Below are 16,361 nucleotides of genomic sequence, written 5' to 3' on the forward strand. Positions count from 1 at the left end.
ACTGTCCACTATGTTTAGATCAATACATTGAATTTATTAATATTGCAATTTCCCTTGTTATTGTTGAGGTACTGTATGCATCTGTATGAGGAATTCCTCAACAATGGATCAGCAATTGTTGTTTTGATTCGTTTATTTTTTAATTTATTTGATGTCACTCCATAAATTTCCATGTTTCTGAGAATTTCAGTGAAACCAGACAGATTTAAAAAATGAAGGTCTGATCCAGGCTTTATTCATGGTATATTATCACCTTTTTAGAAAAAGAACACTGTAAAGCCACATTTCATTTTAAACAGGTAGCTTGGTATACATTTTACAGTGCTTAAGTTTATATAACATATAAATTGTTAGATAGACATGATCATTATACTAAAAAGAAAAGCCATTTAAATTAAGCCACTGTTTCAGTAACATCTAATGCAATACCAGTACTGCCTAGAAATCTGGTTTGAGCAGTGAAATTCTGGACGCTAGACCAGACGTTTGCATACTGCTGTGTGCTTTACACTAATGAGTGCTTTTGTGGACATTCTAGATGGCTGTTTGTCGTAAATTATATATAAATCTTATTTCACGCTGACAGTAAAACACACGGCTATTGATCGGTCAGCTTCTGTGGGATAATATTCCTGTTTTCCAGGAGACTATTTCCCTGCTGCCTCTGGATGGATAGTGGCTCTCTTCCTAACAGCAGCTGTTACTGTAGCAGCATCAGTACTTCTAGTGATCCAGTGGAGAAGAATGGACAGTATGTGCTCATTATATATACATATTCATTTGTGTGAATGTTTGTGTAGGGATGGGTTTAAAGTCCCACTAAATGACAGTGTTTCAGCAACAAAGGACACCTACTCTTGATAACAGGATTCAGTGTACAGACACCATGTCCAGAACTGTAGATCCGAGAAGATCATCTTTTCAGAGTAGGCTATATTGGCAGATCTATAGTGTAGGATATAGGATGCATTCCTATCAGTCAGAACCAGTACCGGCCCACAACAGCTTTCCTTACAGTTACAGAACCACTCCTTCCAGGGTTAAAAGACCTCTCTCTCTTCAGATGTGAGTGTTTATCCAGTGGAGGTGAGTCAGTCTTAACGCTGTCAGGAGTTGGTTCATCAGCATCTACAGATAACAGTGAACATCTGAACTTTTCAGCTGTGTGGAAACTCACAGCAGCCACATATCCAGAATCTTCCTGCTGGGCTCCATCCTTTCTCTTACCCCTTGGAGAAGAGTGGGTTAGGGGTTATGGTGATTTCAGAACAGAGTGTGTTCAGTGTTCCTGTGGAAACACTCTAACACTTGGCCAGATCCACTCTCTATATTTCAGCAGTTATATTGAGCACTTTGTAAAACTCTTTTCATGCAACTGAATGTTCTCTTAGATGCTGGCCTAAAGAAACAATCTTTACTTGTAATAAATTGTGTATTAATTCAAATTTTAATAATTCTCTTAATCCAAATACACACATCTCACGAGCTGCACACACACTCATCCCTACTAGTGAGCCCAGTAGAGAAGATCCCTGCTGGGGTTTGCTCTGTCTCAGTGAGCCCACTCTGGAAGCTCTAGAGAACCTCACTCAGCCTGTGCCAGAGAGCGAGAGAGACAGTGTGAGCTGAGGAGAGGAGCTGTTCCTCAGGACTGGGGCTCTTTCTGTTCAGTGACTTGTGTAGTACTGGTCAGAGTGTGGCAGTGTTTTGGGAGGAGTGACGACAGGGTCCACACACTCTACTGAACACATCACTCTGGACTACAGTCAATAACAGGATCTTCTCCAGCCTGTCTGATACAGCTGCTGTTAATATATCAGGGTCACACAGTCTACTGAGCACATCCCAGTAGACACGTCACAGTGTGAGCTGAGGAGAGGAGGCTGAACTTCAGAACTGGACCTCATTCTCCTCATGGCTCAATGTTGTACTGATCAGCTTGGAAGAGTTGTTGAGATTGTGTCAAGTGCTTGCGACACACCCTGTCTGATTCAGCCGCTGTTTGTATATGAGGGTCACACACTCTACTGAACACATCACTCTAGACACCAGTCAAGACAGGATGTACTCCAGTCTGTCTGATACAGCTCATTCCAGTAAAACAGTAGGATTCAGCTCAGCAGATCTTAAAGGAACTTCACTTCACAAACAGAAGGACTCATCTTTTTCATTTCAAGATGAGAAAATCACCACCTCATCAGCTGATAGGAGAATAATCAGTGCTGAGCAGATCCACAGAAGGAGGTGTTTTTTAATTATATTAGTGTGACTGGTGTCAGTACAGGAGCCTATATAAGTGTTGCTGACTGTTACAGTGGAGAAACGCTGAGGTAATCTGAATGGCATTATATTAATTATATCAGGCTTATGTGTTAGTGTTATTATTTATTCTTTTAAAACTTGTGTCAGTGCAGGAGCCTGTATCAGTGTAACTGACTCTTTTTGGTTCTTACAGAACAGGAAATTCTATTGACATTAAATGGTAAGTAAATATTTTTTTGAATGTTCTGTATTGGCTGCATTGTGAAATAGCTTTAAAGCCCTCTACTCCAAAGATTCAAGTACACATTCAAAAAGCCTTTTTGATTTTTTTAAATAAAAGATTTTAATATATTTTAGCCAGTGTATAGAAGAAAAATTAATCTTTTGTTTTGATATTTTGTAGTAAAACAGATCGGTATAAAGTATTATTTTTGTGCCTTGTGTCGTACACTAGAATATCTAATGAATGTCTTTATTATTTTCAGTGAACAACTTGCTTCAGAGAGAACTGGGTGAGTGATCTGTAGTCTCAAACTGTCTTTTTTAGTCATAAAGCTCTCTGGTGTTTTAAATTTTATAAAGCTCTAGGCTGGCAACATGCAAAGAAAAAAACTGTTCTTAGCCAAAATGTACTGTGTGTAACTTTCCTGTGCACTGTCCTGAGTGAACAGCCTGTATCTTGACACTGTGGGGGTCCTGCCTGTGTCCTTCTGTTACACACAGTGTCTGTAGTGCTGAAACAACACAGCTGCTCTGACTGCTTGTGTTCAGCCAGCTGGGCCCCTGTCTGTGTCAGACTGATACTGTCTGTGTGTCAGTCTGCCTGGATCAGGCCTGGTGTGGAGATGTGCTCACCATCGAGTGTAACTGTTCATCCCTCACTGTCCAGCTGATGTCCAGAGATCAGGCAGTGTGACCAGTGAGCAGGACATCACTGTATCTCAGTCAGTGATACTGGTCACTGTGGGGATGGGTCACTCAGGCAGTGTGAGAATAGCCCACACTTTCGCTCATCTGACTGAACAAGGAACAGTTTTCAGTATCAATGATTGGTCTTTAAATATGAAATATTCCTCACTGTTGTTAACAGCAGACTGTTAATTTCTCATCTCTCAATGGCTCAAGCACCAGACTCCAGGGTGTCCTGTGATGTGTCTGTGTGTCTTATTGCCTTGTGCTGCTCAGTCTTATTGAGTGAGACTCCAGTCTTACAGCCACTGCTGCTCTCACTCACTGACACTCTGATCCACACTACAGTGGAGACTGGGGATCCTGAAATGGACTGACTGCAGACTGTAGGATAAACTCTGATATAATAACAGGTAAAAAGCAATAAAGGTCTTTTAATACAATAAAGATCTACTCTCTCTCTCTCTTTCTCTCTCTGCAGATGCTGTGAAGCGAGCTCCTATCCCTAAATCACGTATGTACACTGTGTGAAAATCTGCTGACTGACAGCACTGACTGTATTGACATTTTGTTACCAGTGTGTGACTGTGATTAACAGTGTCTGTATCTCTGTGTTCCAGTGTGTGACTGTGATTAACAGTGTCTGTATCTCTGTGTTCCAGTGTGTGACTGTGATTAACAGTGTCTGTATCTCTGTGTTCCAGTGTGTGACTGTGACTAACAGTGTCTGTATCTCTGTGTTCCTGTGTGTGACTGTGATTAACAGTGTCTGTATCTCTGTGTTCCAGTGTGTGACTGTGATTAACAGTGTCTGTATCTCTGTGTTTCAGAATGGCAGTGGATCTGCAGTGCTGCAGGTAGGATTGTCTTCATTTGATGACACAGGGGCTGTTTTAAGCCCTCGTGTCAGAGTTTATTGAATACAGTCCCACACAATCTCTTTAGTGTAAATTGGTTGTTCATGGTGGGTAAAAAGAAGATGTATTTCAATGTCACGTCTGTAATGTAGTACATGAAATCCCATTGGGATCCTTAAGAGATCTTCACCTAGTGGCGGGTAGAAAATTCTTCCAGAGGGGCTGAAGGGGTTCCAAAACGTGTTCTACCCAAAGGCCATGTCCTGTGAGCTCTGTTCACTCCTTTGTCAGTGTCACTCCTTCAGGCTGAATATGGCAGAGCCTGTAACCCTGGATTTTGAGAATAAATGTGAAATATCAGGAGGAATCAGGAGCAGAGCCAGTAACAATCAGCTGTCCAAATCCTAGGGTACATGACCGTTATACATGAAAAAAATGACAGCAACATCTTCACCTTTTGTAGTACAGAAAATATAAAAAATACAGTCTCTGCTCATTTCTCAGCTGCTGTAATCTTTCTGTTGGTGTCGGTCATTGTCCTCTGTGTCTCTCTCTTACTCTGGGCTCTCCTGCAGCTTGTTGTCCTCTGTCTCTCTCTCTTACTCTGGGCTCTCCTGCAGCTTGTTGTCCTCTGTCTCTCTCTCTTACTCTGGGCTCTCCTGCAGCTTGTTGTCCTCTGTCTCTGTCTCTTACTCTGAGCTCTCCTACAGCTTGTTGTCCTCTGTCTCTCTCTCTCTTACTCTGTGCTCTCCTGCAGCTTGTTGTCCTCTGTCTCTCTCTCTCTCTTACTATGGGCTCTCCTGCAGCTTGTTGTCCTCTGTCTCTCTCTCTCTTACTCTGGGCTCTCCTGCAGCTTGTTGTCCTCTGTCTCTGTCTCTCTTACTCTGGGCTCTCCTGCAGCTTGTTGTCCTCTGTCTCTCTCTCTCTTTCTCTCTCTCTCTCTCTCTCTTACTCTGGGCTCTCCTGCAGCTTCTTGTCCTCTGTCTCTCTCTCTTACTCTGGGCTCTCCTGCAGCTTGTTGTCCTCTGTCTCTCTCTCTTACTCTGGGCTCTCCTGCAGCTTGTTGTCCTCTGTCTCTCTCTCTTACTCTAGGTTTTAAAAAAATATCTTCCCACTCCATGTTTAAAAACCAGTTTCCTATCTGAAAATGACATAAACTAGATCTGAATCCCTGTAATCCAGCCCTGGTACCTGGGAGCAATTTTTGCTGCCTGTACCTGTTTAACTACCGTATGTCTCCTAAGAGCAGTGCCCTTTTTCAGATTACCGTACGTCTTGTAAGACTAGGCCAAAACACAGAACATACAACAAACCCCATTTAGCTGGTGCTAAATCCTTGGAAGTTAGGTGAGGGTTTTTTGCAATATAAGGATTATTTTTGTGTTTTTCTCCATGGTTAGGATTGTTTTTCTTTTTGTACAGTTAGTGGCCTTTTTCATCATTTATGTTTCTTCCCTCTTTGGCATTGCTTTTCCAGGGATTCTGCAGCTGTACTTTGTTTGTTTGTCTTTTTCCCACTCTGCTGCTGCAGTCTCTACACTGTAAATAGGAAATCAGACCCTTCCCACTGCGCTCCCTGAGGCTGTGATTGATCTGGGAATAAATCTGAGAGCTGTGAGCTCTACTGAGACAGGCTGCAGTGATGGGGGTTCAGTAAGAAACTTGGTGGAGTGTTTGTCTCAGAATAGATCAGTCATTTCAACATCAGTTCATTAATCTCTACTGTCAGTAGAGATTGGGGTTTTTACCTCAGATTTGGGTTTGTCTTCACAGGGCAGGGGGAGTAAATTTAGCTTCTGTGTTTCCATATCAGACAGGTCTTTATCTCCTTAGTGTGACACAGTGACTGTGTGTCTAAGAATTTATGTGTGAAAAAACTACTACAACAGTTGGGGATATGTAATTTGAATTGAGGGACTATTCCTAGGCCAAGAGTAATACAATAAATAATGTATTTCCTGCCAAAATAAGAAGTTCAGTTACTCATGCCAGCACTGTGAAAGGAAGGGGCAGTAGAGTATTGAGCTGAGAATTGCCCTCCTCTCAGGACAGGGGGTAATTAATTCTGATCTCTCTTTACTGACAGTGTTTCAATGACATGAAGTCAGTCAGTGTCTCTGTGGCCTGTTTTCCTCAGGGCAGCTCAGACATGTCAGAGTCAGGTGCCCATGGTTAGTTTAAGAAGGGTATTTACTGGGGCTGTAGGGCTCCTCTTACTGGCCAGGGGTAATAACTTTGGGGTCTTTCTCTTCTGCCCAGCTGGTGTTCTCACATGGTCCTGGTCATTAAGAGACCCAGTGGTGTGTTTCACTAAGAATGACACTGGAGTGTCAATATTATTTCACTAGTCCCACCAGAGTGAATGTGTATTGGGGTGTTTGCCAGTGATATTGGGGACCTCGTTTCAAACAGGAGTGATCTAGAGGGTGTCTCTGTTTCCAGACTGATAGACTCTCCTGTGGAGTAAGTCAGTGTTTGACACTGTGTCCTGTTCTACACAGAACAAGTGTGAAATATCAGTGGAAGATGTTGTCATGTCGGCTTCAGGGATCAGGCTGCAGTTTCCACTCTTGTCCAGGAGAGGGCGCCCTTCATCATCAAAGAACTAATGGGGCTCCCTGTCTAGAAATGAGTCAGGTGTTTTTATAAATTCATGTAGGTGGCTGTGTCAGCCTCTCTAGGCACCAGGAGTAAAAAAATAAGAGCAGATAAGAGTCTCTTTGATCGTCACTTGATTGACAGGCAGATCAGCGAAAGAGCGATTAAAACCCCCATTCGCTCTGGGCATGTATAAGCCCCGCCCCCGTCTCTCAGTGGTCAGAGCTCACTGATTGACAGCTGGTGTCTCCTATCAGAGAGGCGGACAGTGAGCGCGAGCAGTCTGAAGTCAGTATGAGCGCCTGTTTCTCTCGTCTTTCTCTCCGGGTTTCTGGATGTGTTATTTCTGCTTTAAATTGAACACTTTGGATATTTCTTGGCATTTTCAAAGTAAGTATGGTGGGTTTTCTTATATTTCACAAGGTTTTGTTCTTTCCATTATTTTTTTTCTGTAAAAAATGAGCATTATGCAGGTTTTTATAAATTCATGTAGGTAGGTGCGTCAGCCTTTCTAGACTCCAGGAGTAAAGAAAAAAATAAGACCTGAGAGGAAACTCTTTGATTTTCACTAAATTGACAGGCAGAGAAAGGGAGAGTGTTTATTCAGTATTAAGAATTAAGAATTAAGAGTTAATACTGCTCCTACTGTCTCCTATCAGAAATTATTATTATTATTTCTGTTTAATTTGAATACTTTAGATATTTCTTCACATGTTCAAAGTAAGTGTGAAGTCCTTTATTTCAGCAAGGTTTTGCTTTTTCAATTATATTTTTTTGTAAAAACGAGCATTATTCAGTCTTTTTAATTTTTTTTATTTATGCTTAGTATTATTCAGTCTTTGAATTCAGCACTTTTTTATTCTGCGTCGTCAGAAAAATGGTCTCAGAGAAGATGAACGAGCTGCTGAACTGGGATTTGAAATAAACCGGTTTAACAGACAGGCTGTCCAGTTTCTTACAGTATACAGGTCGTTGTGGTGGGTTGTGAAGTGTTTGAAAGCGAGTGGTCGGGCTGTAGTTTCTCCTGCAGTCCGGTCGGTCCTGTGTTTATTAATAATGTCGTTTAAAAAAATAAAGTTTCATCACTGTGAAAACAAGTGTTTAATGTTTGTATTTAGAGGATATTGGGATCACTCCCATGTGTAATACTAGTGAAACAGTGAAGAAGATGTCGTTTCTCTGGAAGGGAAGAGCAGTCATTGGTAATTGACTTGTGTTTCTCTCTCGGTGTGTTTGGGGACAAAGACATTTCACAGTCTGATGGAGTTGAGTTGGACTGTGATCGGCAGGAGCCTGTTGTGTTGTTTGTGTTTTATTCCCCAGCTGCTATGACTCTGGACCCTGATACAGCTCACTGTGAGCTCAGCCTGTCTGAGGATGGGAAGAGAGTGAGACTGGGACAAAGGAAGAGTCTCTCTGACAATCCTCACAGATTTGATCTCTGGAATTACTGTGTCGTGAGCAGGGAGGCCTTCACCTCAGGGAGACACTACTGGGAGGTGGAGGTGAATGACTGGTGGACAATAGGAGTGACCAGAGACTCTGCAGAGAGGAAAGGGGGGTTCAGCTTCTCTCCCCAGCGGGGTTACTGGTGTTTGGGCACTTACCCTGTTTTCTCTGCTCTCACTGCCCCTGAGACCCCTCTCCCCCTACGTCTGCGGCCCAGGAAGCTGGGGGTGTGTGTGGATATTGAGGAGAGGAAGGTCTCCTTTTACACAGTGGAGTCCAGAGCTCATGTCTACACTTTCACTGACATGGTCTTCCCTCAGGGGGAGAAGATCTATCCTGTCTTCTATACTGGGGATTCAGTTAAAGACCTTGAGCTGCTGCCTGCTGTCAGTGTGGAGATTAAACCCGTCACTGACTCATGAACACAGGCTGACTCTCTCCCAGCTCTCTGTCCACTGCTCTTACTGGGAGACGGGTTTACTGACGGGCAGTGAGGTGAGGTCAGAAATATAGTAGTATCTGTAGAAATGATGATGTTGTGTCGTGTTTAAATTTTTTAATTTACTATAACACATTTAAACGGGGAAAAATAACATGTACGAGAGAGAGCGAGATAACTCGCTACCAGCCTGCTGTACTCCTGACTTGTAAATATCTCTGGAAACCCTGCTGTGTTTTTTTCTAATTTTTGAGAAAATAAACTTTTAAAAATGAAATCCCCTGTGAGTTTCTCCTGCGCACGCCGGTGACTGTGAAGCTGCCAGAACGGGGAGGGACCCGCTGACATCACCACAGCCAGGAGGAATAGGGACTGTGACGCAGACAGGAAGTGGCTCAGGGTGGTTATGGGAGTTGTAGTTTGTAACCTGCGCTGATTCTGTTACCAGCTATAACCAGTCTAATACCCGGCTCCCTTTAATACAGGGATACATGACTATATTCAGTATTTTATGTTCGTGGGGTTTGTTTTTACTTTGGTGGTTTGTTTAATGTGAGAGCCATTTTATTTGATCTCTGATCGTGATCCAGGGAAAAGAGCGGAGTGGATACTTCTTTTCTAGCCTTTTCTTTATTTTTTTTTCCAAAACATTTTGGTAATGGGCCAGTGAAAGCTATGCTTTCCTTCAAATGAAAGCCCAAGACCCTAAACAGAACCCAGGGGCAGTTTTTTTTTCTTCACGGACAGAAACTTGGGCTCCGTGTCGGTCTTGTCTTCCGTCCTGCCATTTGGACATTTCATGTGGACGATTCACTGTCCACAGAGGGACTGTGTCGTGAGAGGTAGTTTTAACACACTCCCTTGTGCGCTGGTTAGTGTGGTAATTGTGAGACGCTCCCTAGAGCAAGCGGGTTAGAAGATGGCGACAGACCCGCTGTTCTAGTAAGAAGTGAAGTTAAACTCATTCCTGGTGTTGTGTTCAGCTGTGTTTAATATATATAAACTAACCTGAAACACGAGAGACTGCACCGGGAGATTACTGCACCGCTTCGGCAGTTTGTGTATTCAACATCATTATCTGAGGGATTATTTGTGAAACTTTGGCATGTACAGTATATAAATATATTTCATTTCGCTTATTTTTGTTCCTCTGTCCTGGAACAAAACGCGCTACAATGCGTTACTTGTTTGCCACTTTTGTTTTAATCCCAGCCGTGTCTAGACTCTCAGAACAAACTGAAAAGCTCCTAATTCTGCATCTCCGACCACATTTGAAATATTTTACTTTGTTCACTTTGCGACGCAGTGCTGTACCGCGGTAAAACGCTGTTGACAAAATGAATATTGAACTTCGAGCTGGTAAATTATTCTCTTAGAAATACATTTTATTATACAAATAAATTCAACTGCTTGACTAAAATGTCTCTATGACTAAAATGTTGTAAAAACAATGTTGTGAAAGGTCTGTTCTATATCAGACGGGTCTCAACTAAAATACTTATTATAATTAAAAGTAAGACTTATTACAATTATAATTAAAATTTGGTCCACTAGACTAAAATAAATGTTTGTGACTAGAATGTGACTATGACTAATAGATACTGACAGACTGAAGGAACTGAGTCTCTTTAGTCAGAGGGGAGTGTCCCACAGTGAATCTAGTGAGGCTGTATCTAGTGAAGCAGTCTGTACAGTAAAGTCTCAGCTCAGTTATTGGTCCTATAGTGTTACATTTAGAGATGCGCAGTTAAAACATAGTTTTCCGTTTTTTTGCAAAATGTATGATGTTTTTCTCTCTGTCAAGGACATTTCTGTAGTTAGCAATCAGCTGACAACTGTATTTACTGTACAGGATCTCCCACTGGTCATGTTAATGCTCTGTCTTTGATGGTGTTGAGGTGCTGTATCCCCTGTGTGTTCAGGAAAGGAGAAGGAGGAGAACTCATAGACTCACAGGACACTTCCAGGAGAGAAGCTGTGCAGGATGTAAGAGATAAGTTATGATTGCTTTATTAGCCCTATACAATTTCTTGCAGGATGTTGCTCTGAGTTTTGCTGGCTCCTGTCAAGATTCTGATCACCCAGTAAATAAACCTATGAACTTTGGTTTTGCTGGTTTCTTGCCTAAATAATGCTTTTACATATGAAGTAATGTGGTTATACATGAATCAATGTTATACAGTATAATAATCATTTTGAATTTTAAAGACTGATAAATGTTAAGGCTTTTAAACTGAATCAAAATAGAAACACCTTCTGTATCTCAAACATTGGCTTTAGGGGCTTGATGAAAGCTCAATTAACAAGGATCCACAAGTAACATGTCTGCAGGTTGTGTCCAAAGAAAGTCAGTGCAAATCACAGCAATACTACAGATTTAAAATTCCACTTAGAGGTGCAGCTTTAAAGTAAACCTGGACAGTTAATCACAAACAAGACAGATGAGGCTGTGACCTCAGTCTACAGGTCAGCTAAATTATTTTTGTTCTTGTAACCAAAATGTGCACTGATTTCTGTGTGGCTTGTTATGGTCTTTGAAAAGGCAATATATATGTTAAACATGTGAGTCTGCCTAGTCTGACCCTTCTATCAAATCAGGGTTTGTCCTGCAGGGAAGTGGTTCTGTTGCTCAGTCTGACCCTCCTGTCAGATCAGGGTTTGTCCTGGAGGGAAGTGGTTCTGTTGCTCAGTCTGACCCTCCTGTCAGATCAGGGTTTGTCCTGGAGGGAAGTGGTTCTGTTGCTCAGTCTGACCCTCCTCTCAGATCAGGGTTTGTCCTGGAGGGTCAGTAGCTCAGTGCTGCCCCCTGTGGCCAGAGAACAGTGGGGAAACAGACCACAGAGAGCAGCCTGTTTCTCTGGGAGACTCAGCTCTCGCTCTCCTCTGGGTCATGACCTCAGATGCTCAGGTCTCAGGTCTCTAGACGATTCACAGGGAGGAATTTAGTGATCAGGATGAGCTAAAGTCCTCCTCTCTCTACAGCCCCTCCCCTGCTCTGATGGGTCAGATCCCCAGATCAATGATCTATTAGGTGGGTGAAGGGTGAACCTGTCTTGTGTTCTGTAGCTGGTCCTGCGCTCTGTCGGTCTCCTGCTCAGCCAGGTCGCCCTCAGCACCTTCACCTTCATGTCCTGTTGACCTCTGACCCTGCTCTTCCCTCCTCTGGGCAGGGGAAGGTGACAGTAAACCTCACGATGCAGAAAGACCTGAAAGTCCCTCTTGTCTCTGTAATAATCACAACAGCGCGTCAGTGGGCTACAGGTATAACAGTAACACTAATAGAAATGAGAGCTGTGTCAGTGTGAGAGATCTGTGAGCACAGTGGACTCTCTACAGCAGAGGAGCAGGAGATCCAGTCTTTCCTGAGCTCAGGACTCCCAGCAGCACAGTGCTGCTCGGCACTGGAGAACAGCCTCCTTCAGGTGTCAACAGCTGAAACGTGGTGTTTCTTTTCTTCCCTCCACCCCCAGCACGCACACTGGAGCAGCTGGGGTTTGGGGGTTTGGGGTTTGTGCTTCCTGTAAAGACTGCCAGCCTCTGAGTCTCTCTGAATCACCAACTGCTTCAGGAAGGAAAGCAGCTGTTTACATATCTGAGTGTGAGATAGTACCCTGTGTGTGAGATTGTGTGATTGTGTCCTGTGAGTGTGCTTGTGTTATAGTACTCTGTGTGAGAGTTTGTGTGATTGTGTCCTGTGAGTGTGCTTGTGTTATAGTACTTTGTGTGAGAGATTGTGTGATTGTGTCCTGTGAATGTGCTTGTATTATAGTACTCTGTGTATGACGTGGTACCCTGTGTGTGTGATTGTGTCCTGTGTGTGAGATTGTGTGATTGTGTCTTGTGTGCATGACATTGTGCCTTGTGTGTGTGAGATTGTGTGACTGAGTCTTATGTGTGTGACATTGTATGATTGCGCCCTGTGTGTGTTTGTGTAATTGTGCCCTGTATGAGAGACTGTGCCCTGTGTGTGTGTGCGTGTGTAAGAGTATTCCGTGTATTTGACAGTACCCTGTGTCTGCATGTGTCTGGGTGATTGTGCTGTGTGTGTGTGTTTCTGAGATTGTGCCCTCTGTGTGTGATTGTACTTTGTGTGTGCCTGTTCTATGTGTGCATGTGTCTGCAATTGTGCTGCCTGTCTGTGTTTGGATTGTGCCCTGTGTGTGTGCTTGTGGGATTGTGCCCTGTCTGTGTGTGTGATTCTATAGAATGTCTATAGATATGTCTGTTCGTAATATTTAATATGCACTCTGTGTACATGTGTGATCCTATTACAATGTGTGTATGTGTGCATGACTGCATATACACACGTGTGTGTGATTGTATTGTATCCTGTGTGTGTGTGTGTCTGTGTAAGTGTAATGGGGAGAGATGGAACAGAAAATGTAATATTAAGTACTTTAAGTAAGTACTACACACGCTGGAACAGGAAACACAATGTCACAATGTCCCAACTCATTTTACTGTAGTTTGATTAAAAACAAAATCAGAAGCAGAAGCTGCAGGGAAAGAGAGTGCCAGCAGAGGGCGCTGACCCCAGGACTCAGTAGAACTATCAGACTCCACTGTTCTCCTGCACCCAGGTCCTGTAGCTGGAGACCCGGGTGTAGACCCCAGGGAAGTTGGGCCGAGCGCAACCTCTTCCAAAGCTCACAATCCCAGCCAAGGCCCACTCGTCCTCCTTCTTACAGGCCAGAGGACCTCCAGAGTCTCCCTACAGAGGGAGAATCAGTTAATACATTACTCCTTCTCTTTAAACTGCGTGACTCTGGACTCATGAAGACAGTAACTGGCTCAGTTCAGTACCTGAGAGCCCCAGTCCTTCAGTGCTCTAGTGTCTTCAGTCAGGGGTTAAAGGTCACTGTGAGTCTGGACTCATGAAGACAGCAACTGGCTCAGTTGAGCCCTGAGAGCCCCAGTACTTCAGTGCTCTAGTGTCTTCAGTCAGGGGTTAAAGGTCAGTGTGAGTCTGGACTCATGAAGACAGTAACTGGCTCAGTTCAGCCCCTGAGAGCCCCAGTGTGACTCACCTGGCAGCTGTCCTTCCCTCCCTGCCTGAAGCCGGCGCACATCATGCTGCTCCTGAGGTTGTTGTAATACCGCTGACAGCTCCTGTTGTCTATGATGGGGAGTCTGACCTCCTGTAGAGTCTGAGGGGGCTCCAGAGGCACTGGGGTAGAGTGAGAGTGATATAAGAATTATTGATTCCCTGAGGAGAGGGATTCACATCTGAAAAATAACGCTACTGACAGGATAAAGGTCCTCTTGATATGAGCTTGTATTATCAGTCCACCTGGAGTCCTGACCTCTGTATCTGAGCTCTATTAACACAAACCACAGCAGGTGTCCCACCTGGAGTCCTGATCTCTGTATCTGAGCTCTATTAACACAAACCACAGCAGGTGTGTTACGGGAGCCAGATTGGTCTCCCATGTAGAGGTCAGTTAAACCTGACGGTTTTTCTGGAGAAGACACTAGACGGACTTCAGGGAAAGACACACTAGGTTTATTTGTGAGGACAGTTTGTGATCCAGTTCACAGGGGAACAGCCAAAGGCAACCGAGTCCAGGCAGATCCAGGTGGGTAGTCAGGGAACAGTCTGTAATCCAAAACCAGGTAATCCATCCCAGTCGAGCACCGGAAGAGGGAAAAAACGACGAGGAACACACAGACACCGAACAGAAATGGGACTGGAATCGCTGGGTCCCGTGCTCAGAGGACAAGACATCTGGGGATAAGGCCTATGCCCTCAGGCTCCTCCATGGCCTGTTGGTAGGCGGGCCTTCAGACTCTGTCTTCCAAAGCTGAAACCGAGGCTCAAGGTTTATATAGACAAATACAGAGAAGACACACCAGGAGATATTTAAATCTAGAACCGTAGTTCTAAGTCAACCGTAACAGGTGTCGCACCTGGAGTCCTGATCCCTGAGCTCCACTAACACACAACAGCTCCCCTTCTCCTCCCTCATGCCCAAGCCTGTGGCTATTTCATCACTTACTTTTAGTGTCCAGGATCAGAATTCAAAACAGCAGCTGCAGGAGAAGCATCTTCATTCTCTGATTGTCTCAAAGGACACAGGACTGTCTCTCCTCCACAGTGCTGGACACTAGAATAGAGGACTGACCCTCCCCAACTACTGCTGGACACAGAGAACTGACCTTCCTCAACTACTGCTGGACACAGAGTACTGACCCTCCTAACTACTGCTGGACACAGAACACTGAGTTTTTTTGCATCTGTAAAAAGAATAATAATGTTTCTTTTGCAACACATCAAAAGTCACGTCTACTATTTTTTCATCTAGCTGCTCAAGTGTGGTGTGTACATGCTCGTATGGCGAGCGGTCGTCAATTATGTTTTTCAGCAAAGTGTTTTATGCCCCGCTCAGTGTCATTTGTAATGGTGTACGAACCCAGACACCTGGCAATGTACAGAACAGCTGATAAAATTCGGGCTAAACTGAGAGACTTATACATTTCTAAAGCGGCAAACGTCACATCTTCAAACCCATCTGTGTAGCCGACAGATAGGCATGTGTGACCCAGCTGACCGGGATGGTCAATCAAACAGGCCGGGCAGTCATCAACCAGAACCCCCTTTAAACAGTGTTTGAAGATGCAATAAACTACTGCCTTCACAATCTGGGCCGTAACATCGGGCTCATTAGGGACATCGTTAGCTAAACCTGGTTGGGCATCAGCTTTATTAACATTTGGTCGAACACACAAGCATAGACACGAAACATTCAGTCGTGATGGTAGTTTGAAGATTGATGTGTCGACCTCCTCGTTATTCTATTAAAGGAAAAAGAAAAGGAAGGCTTAACAAAATAAATAGACATGCTTTGTACCTAAAATATCTATCATTTAACGCCTCTTTTGAGCTAGAGTTTTTAGTTAATATTTACCATTTGAAGTGAGGTATCATCACTAAAACCAAGCAGCTCTTCATTACCAGGTTCCCCATCTGAACTCACACGACAGCCGCTGTCACACGTCGCAGAGGGCGGGCTCGGGTTTTGCTAAAAAGAAGACCAAGTATTAAAATGACATACGCTAAGCGCCGATACAACAATTCCACGATCAGAAAAAATATCTTAGCAGCCTACCTCTTCACTTTGTAGAGCAGTGTACCCCGATGTTTCTCCACACAAAGAAGCCATCTTTGTAGCTACAAACACCGGGGCGGTGTCTGACAGCTCCAGGGACGCACTGCGCCCCTGTCAAGCCGGTGCGTTTAAGAATATGAGCCAATGGTGTAACCACGCCTAAATAACAGACATTTTTCAATTGGTTGTGGTGTTTTAGAATGACCTCCCCCCCACCCACCCCCAAAGCTCCTTGTGTTTTATCATTTTATCGAGAGCGAAAATTATTCACTTATCAGTTTATAAGTTTTAAACTTTAAAAGTATTAACACACAACACAAACACAAATGATGTGTTTGCCCTGAAAATAAATGTTTAAACATACTGGGTTGGTCTTAAAGTTTTAAAATAATGTAATAAGACACAGCTTATTTTTAATAACACATTCGCGACAGCTTTTTCAAAAGTTTGAAATGAATTTCCACGCACCGCATGTGTAAAAGTCTTTAAAGTATTAACAGGCAACAAATGATGGGGTGTTGTTCTTTATATTTGGTCTGGTCTTAAAGTTTTAAAATAATGTATTAGAGATCTTTGGGAGACATGAGGATGGTCGGCGTCACAGTAAAGGCTCTGGAATGCAGAGACAATGCATGGTTTTATCTAGCAGACACGTGTGCACGCCGGTGGGGGGGGTGTGCTAAAATTGACCTCATAGCGGGGGGGGTGTGCTAAAATTGACCTCAGAGCGAAAGTTTTTTT

At 43.6% G+C, this 16,361-nt stretch overlaps 2 protein-coding genes across 5 annotated transcripts in view; one reads left to right on the forward strand and one right to left on the reverse strand.

Moving 5' to 3' along the window:
• The window catches only part of LOC148659660 (butyrophilin subfamily 1 member A1-like), a 179,114-nt gene extending 170,323 nt beyond the window's left edge, over positions 1–8,791 (forward strand). For 3 of the 4 annotated variants that reach the window (XM_088637478.1, XM_088637477.1, XM_088637479.1), the window contains 6 exons: positions 644–751; positions 2,456–2,482; positions 2,748–2,774; positions 3,653–3,685; positions 4,002–4,028; positions 7,950–8,791. In XM_088637478.1, coding sequence (XP_088493604.1) covers positions 644–751; positions 2,456–2,482; positions 2,748–2,774; positions 3,653–3,685; positions 4,002–4,028; positions 7,950–8,497 — 770 coding nt within the window. In that variant the 3' untranslated portion in view covers positions 8,498–8,791. The remainder of the gene's footprint in view (positions 1–643; positions 752–2,455; positions 2,483–2,747; positions 2,775–3,652; positions 3,686–4,001; positions 4,029–7,949) is intronic. The other variant, XM_088637472.1, reaches the window with a different exon arrangement.
• Positions 8,792–13,066: 4,275 nt separating this feature from the next.
• LOC148659668 (serine protease 33-like) lies at positions 13,067–15,674 on the reverse strand. Its single transcript, XM_088638123.1, has 3 exons — positions 15,621–15,674; positions 13,542–13,661; positions 13,067–13,225 (listed from the first exon to the last, which is right to left on the reverse strand). Exons 1-3 carry the CDS (start codon positions 15,672–15,674, stop codon positions 13,067–13,069), a joined length of 333 nt encoding a protein of 110 aa, XP_088494249.1.
• Between the last annotated feature and the right edge of the window lie 687 nt (positions 15,675–16,361).

The sequence above is a fragment of the Lepisosteus platostomus genome, chromosome 6, assembly GCF_059453375.1.
Source record: "Lepisosteus platostomus isolate fLepPlt1 chromosome 6, fLepPlt1.hap1, whole genome shotgun sequence".
Taxonomy (NCBI): Eukaryota; Metazoa; Chordata; class Actinopteri; order Semionotiformes; family Lepisosteidae; genus Lepisosteus; species Lepisosteus platostomus.

Excerpts from the sequence above, each read along its gene's own strand:
- LOC148659668 (XM_088638123.1), bottom strand. The coding sequence starts at position 15,674 with ATGGCTTCTTTGTGTGGAGAAACATCGGGGTACACTGCTCTACAAAGT. Across the intron at positions 13,662-15,620 it reads CTGCTCTACAAAGTGAAGAG|ACTCTACAGGAGGTCAGACT; the intron begins GTAGGCTGCTAA and ends GAGCCCCCTCAG. Across the intron at positions 13,226-13,541 it reads GAGGGAAGGACAGCTGCCAG|GGAGACTCTGGAGGTCCTCT; the intron begins GTGAGTCACACT and ends CTCCCTCTGTAG.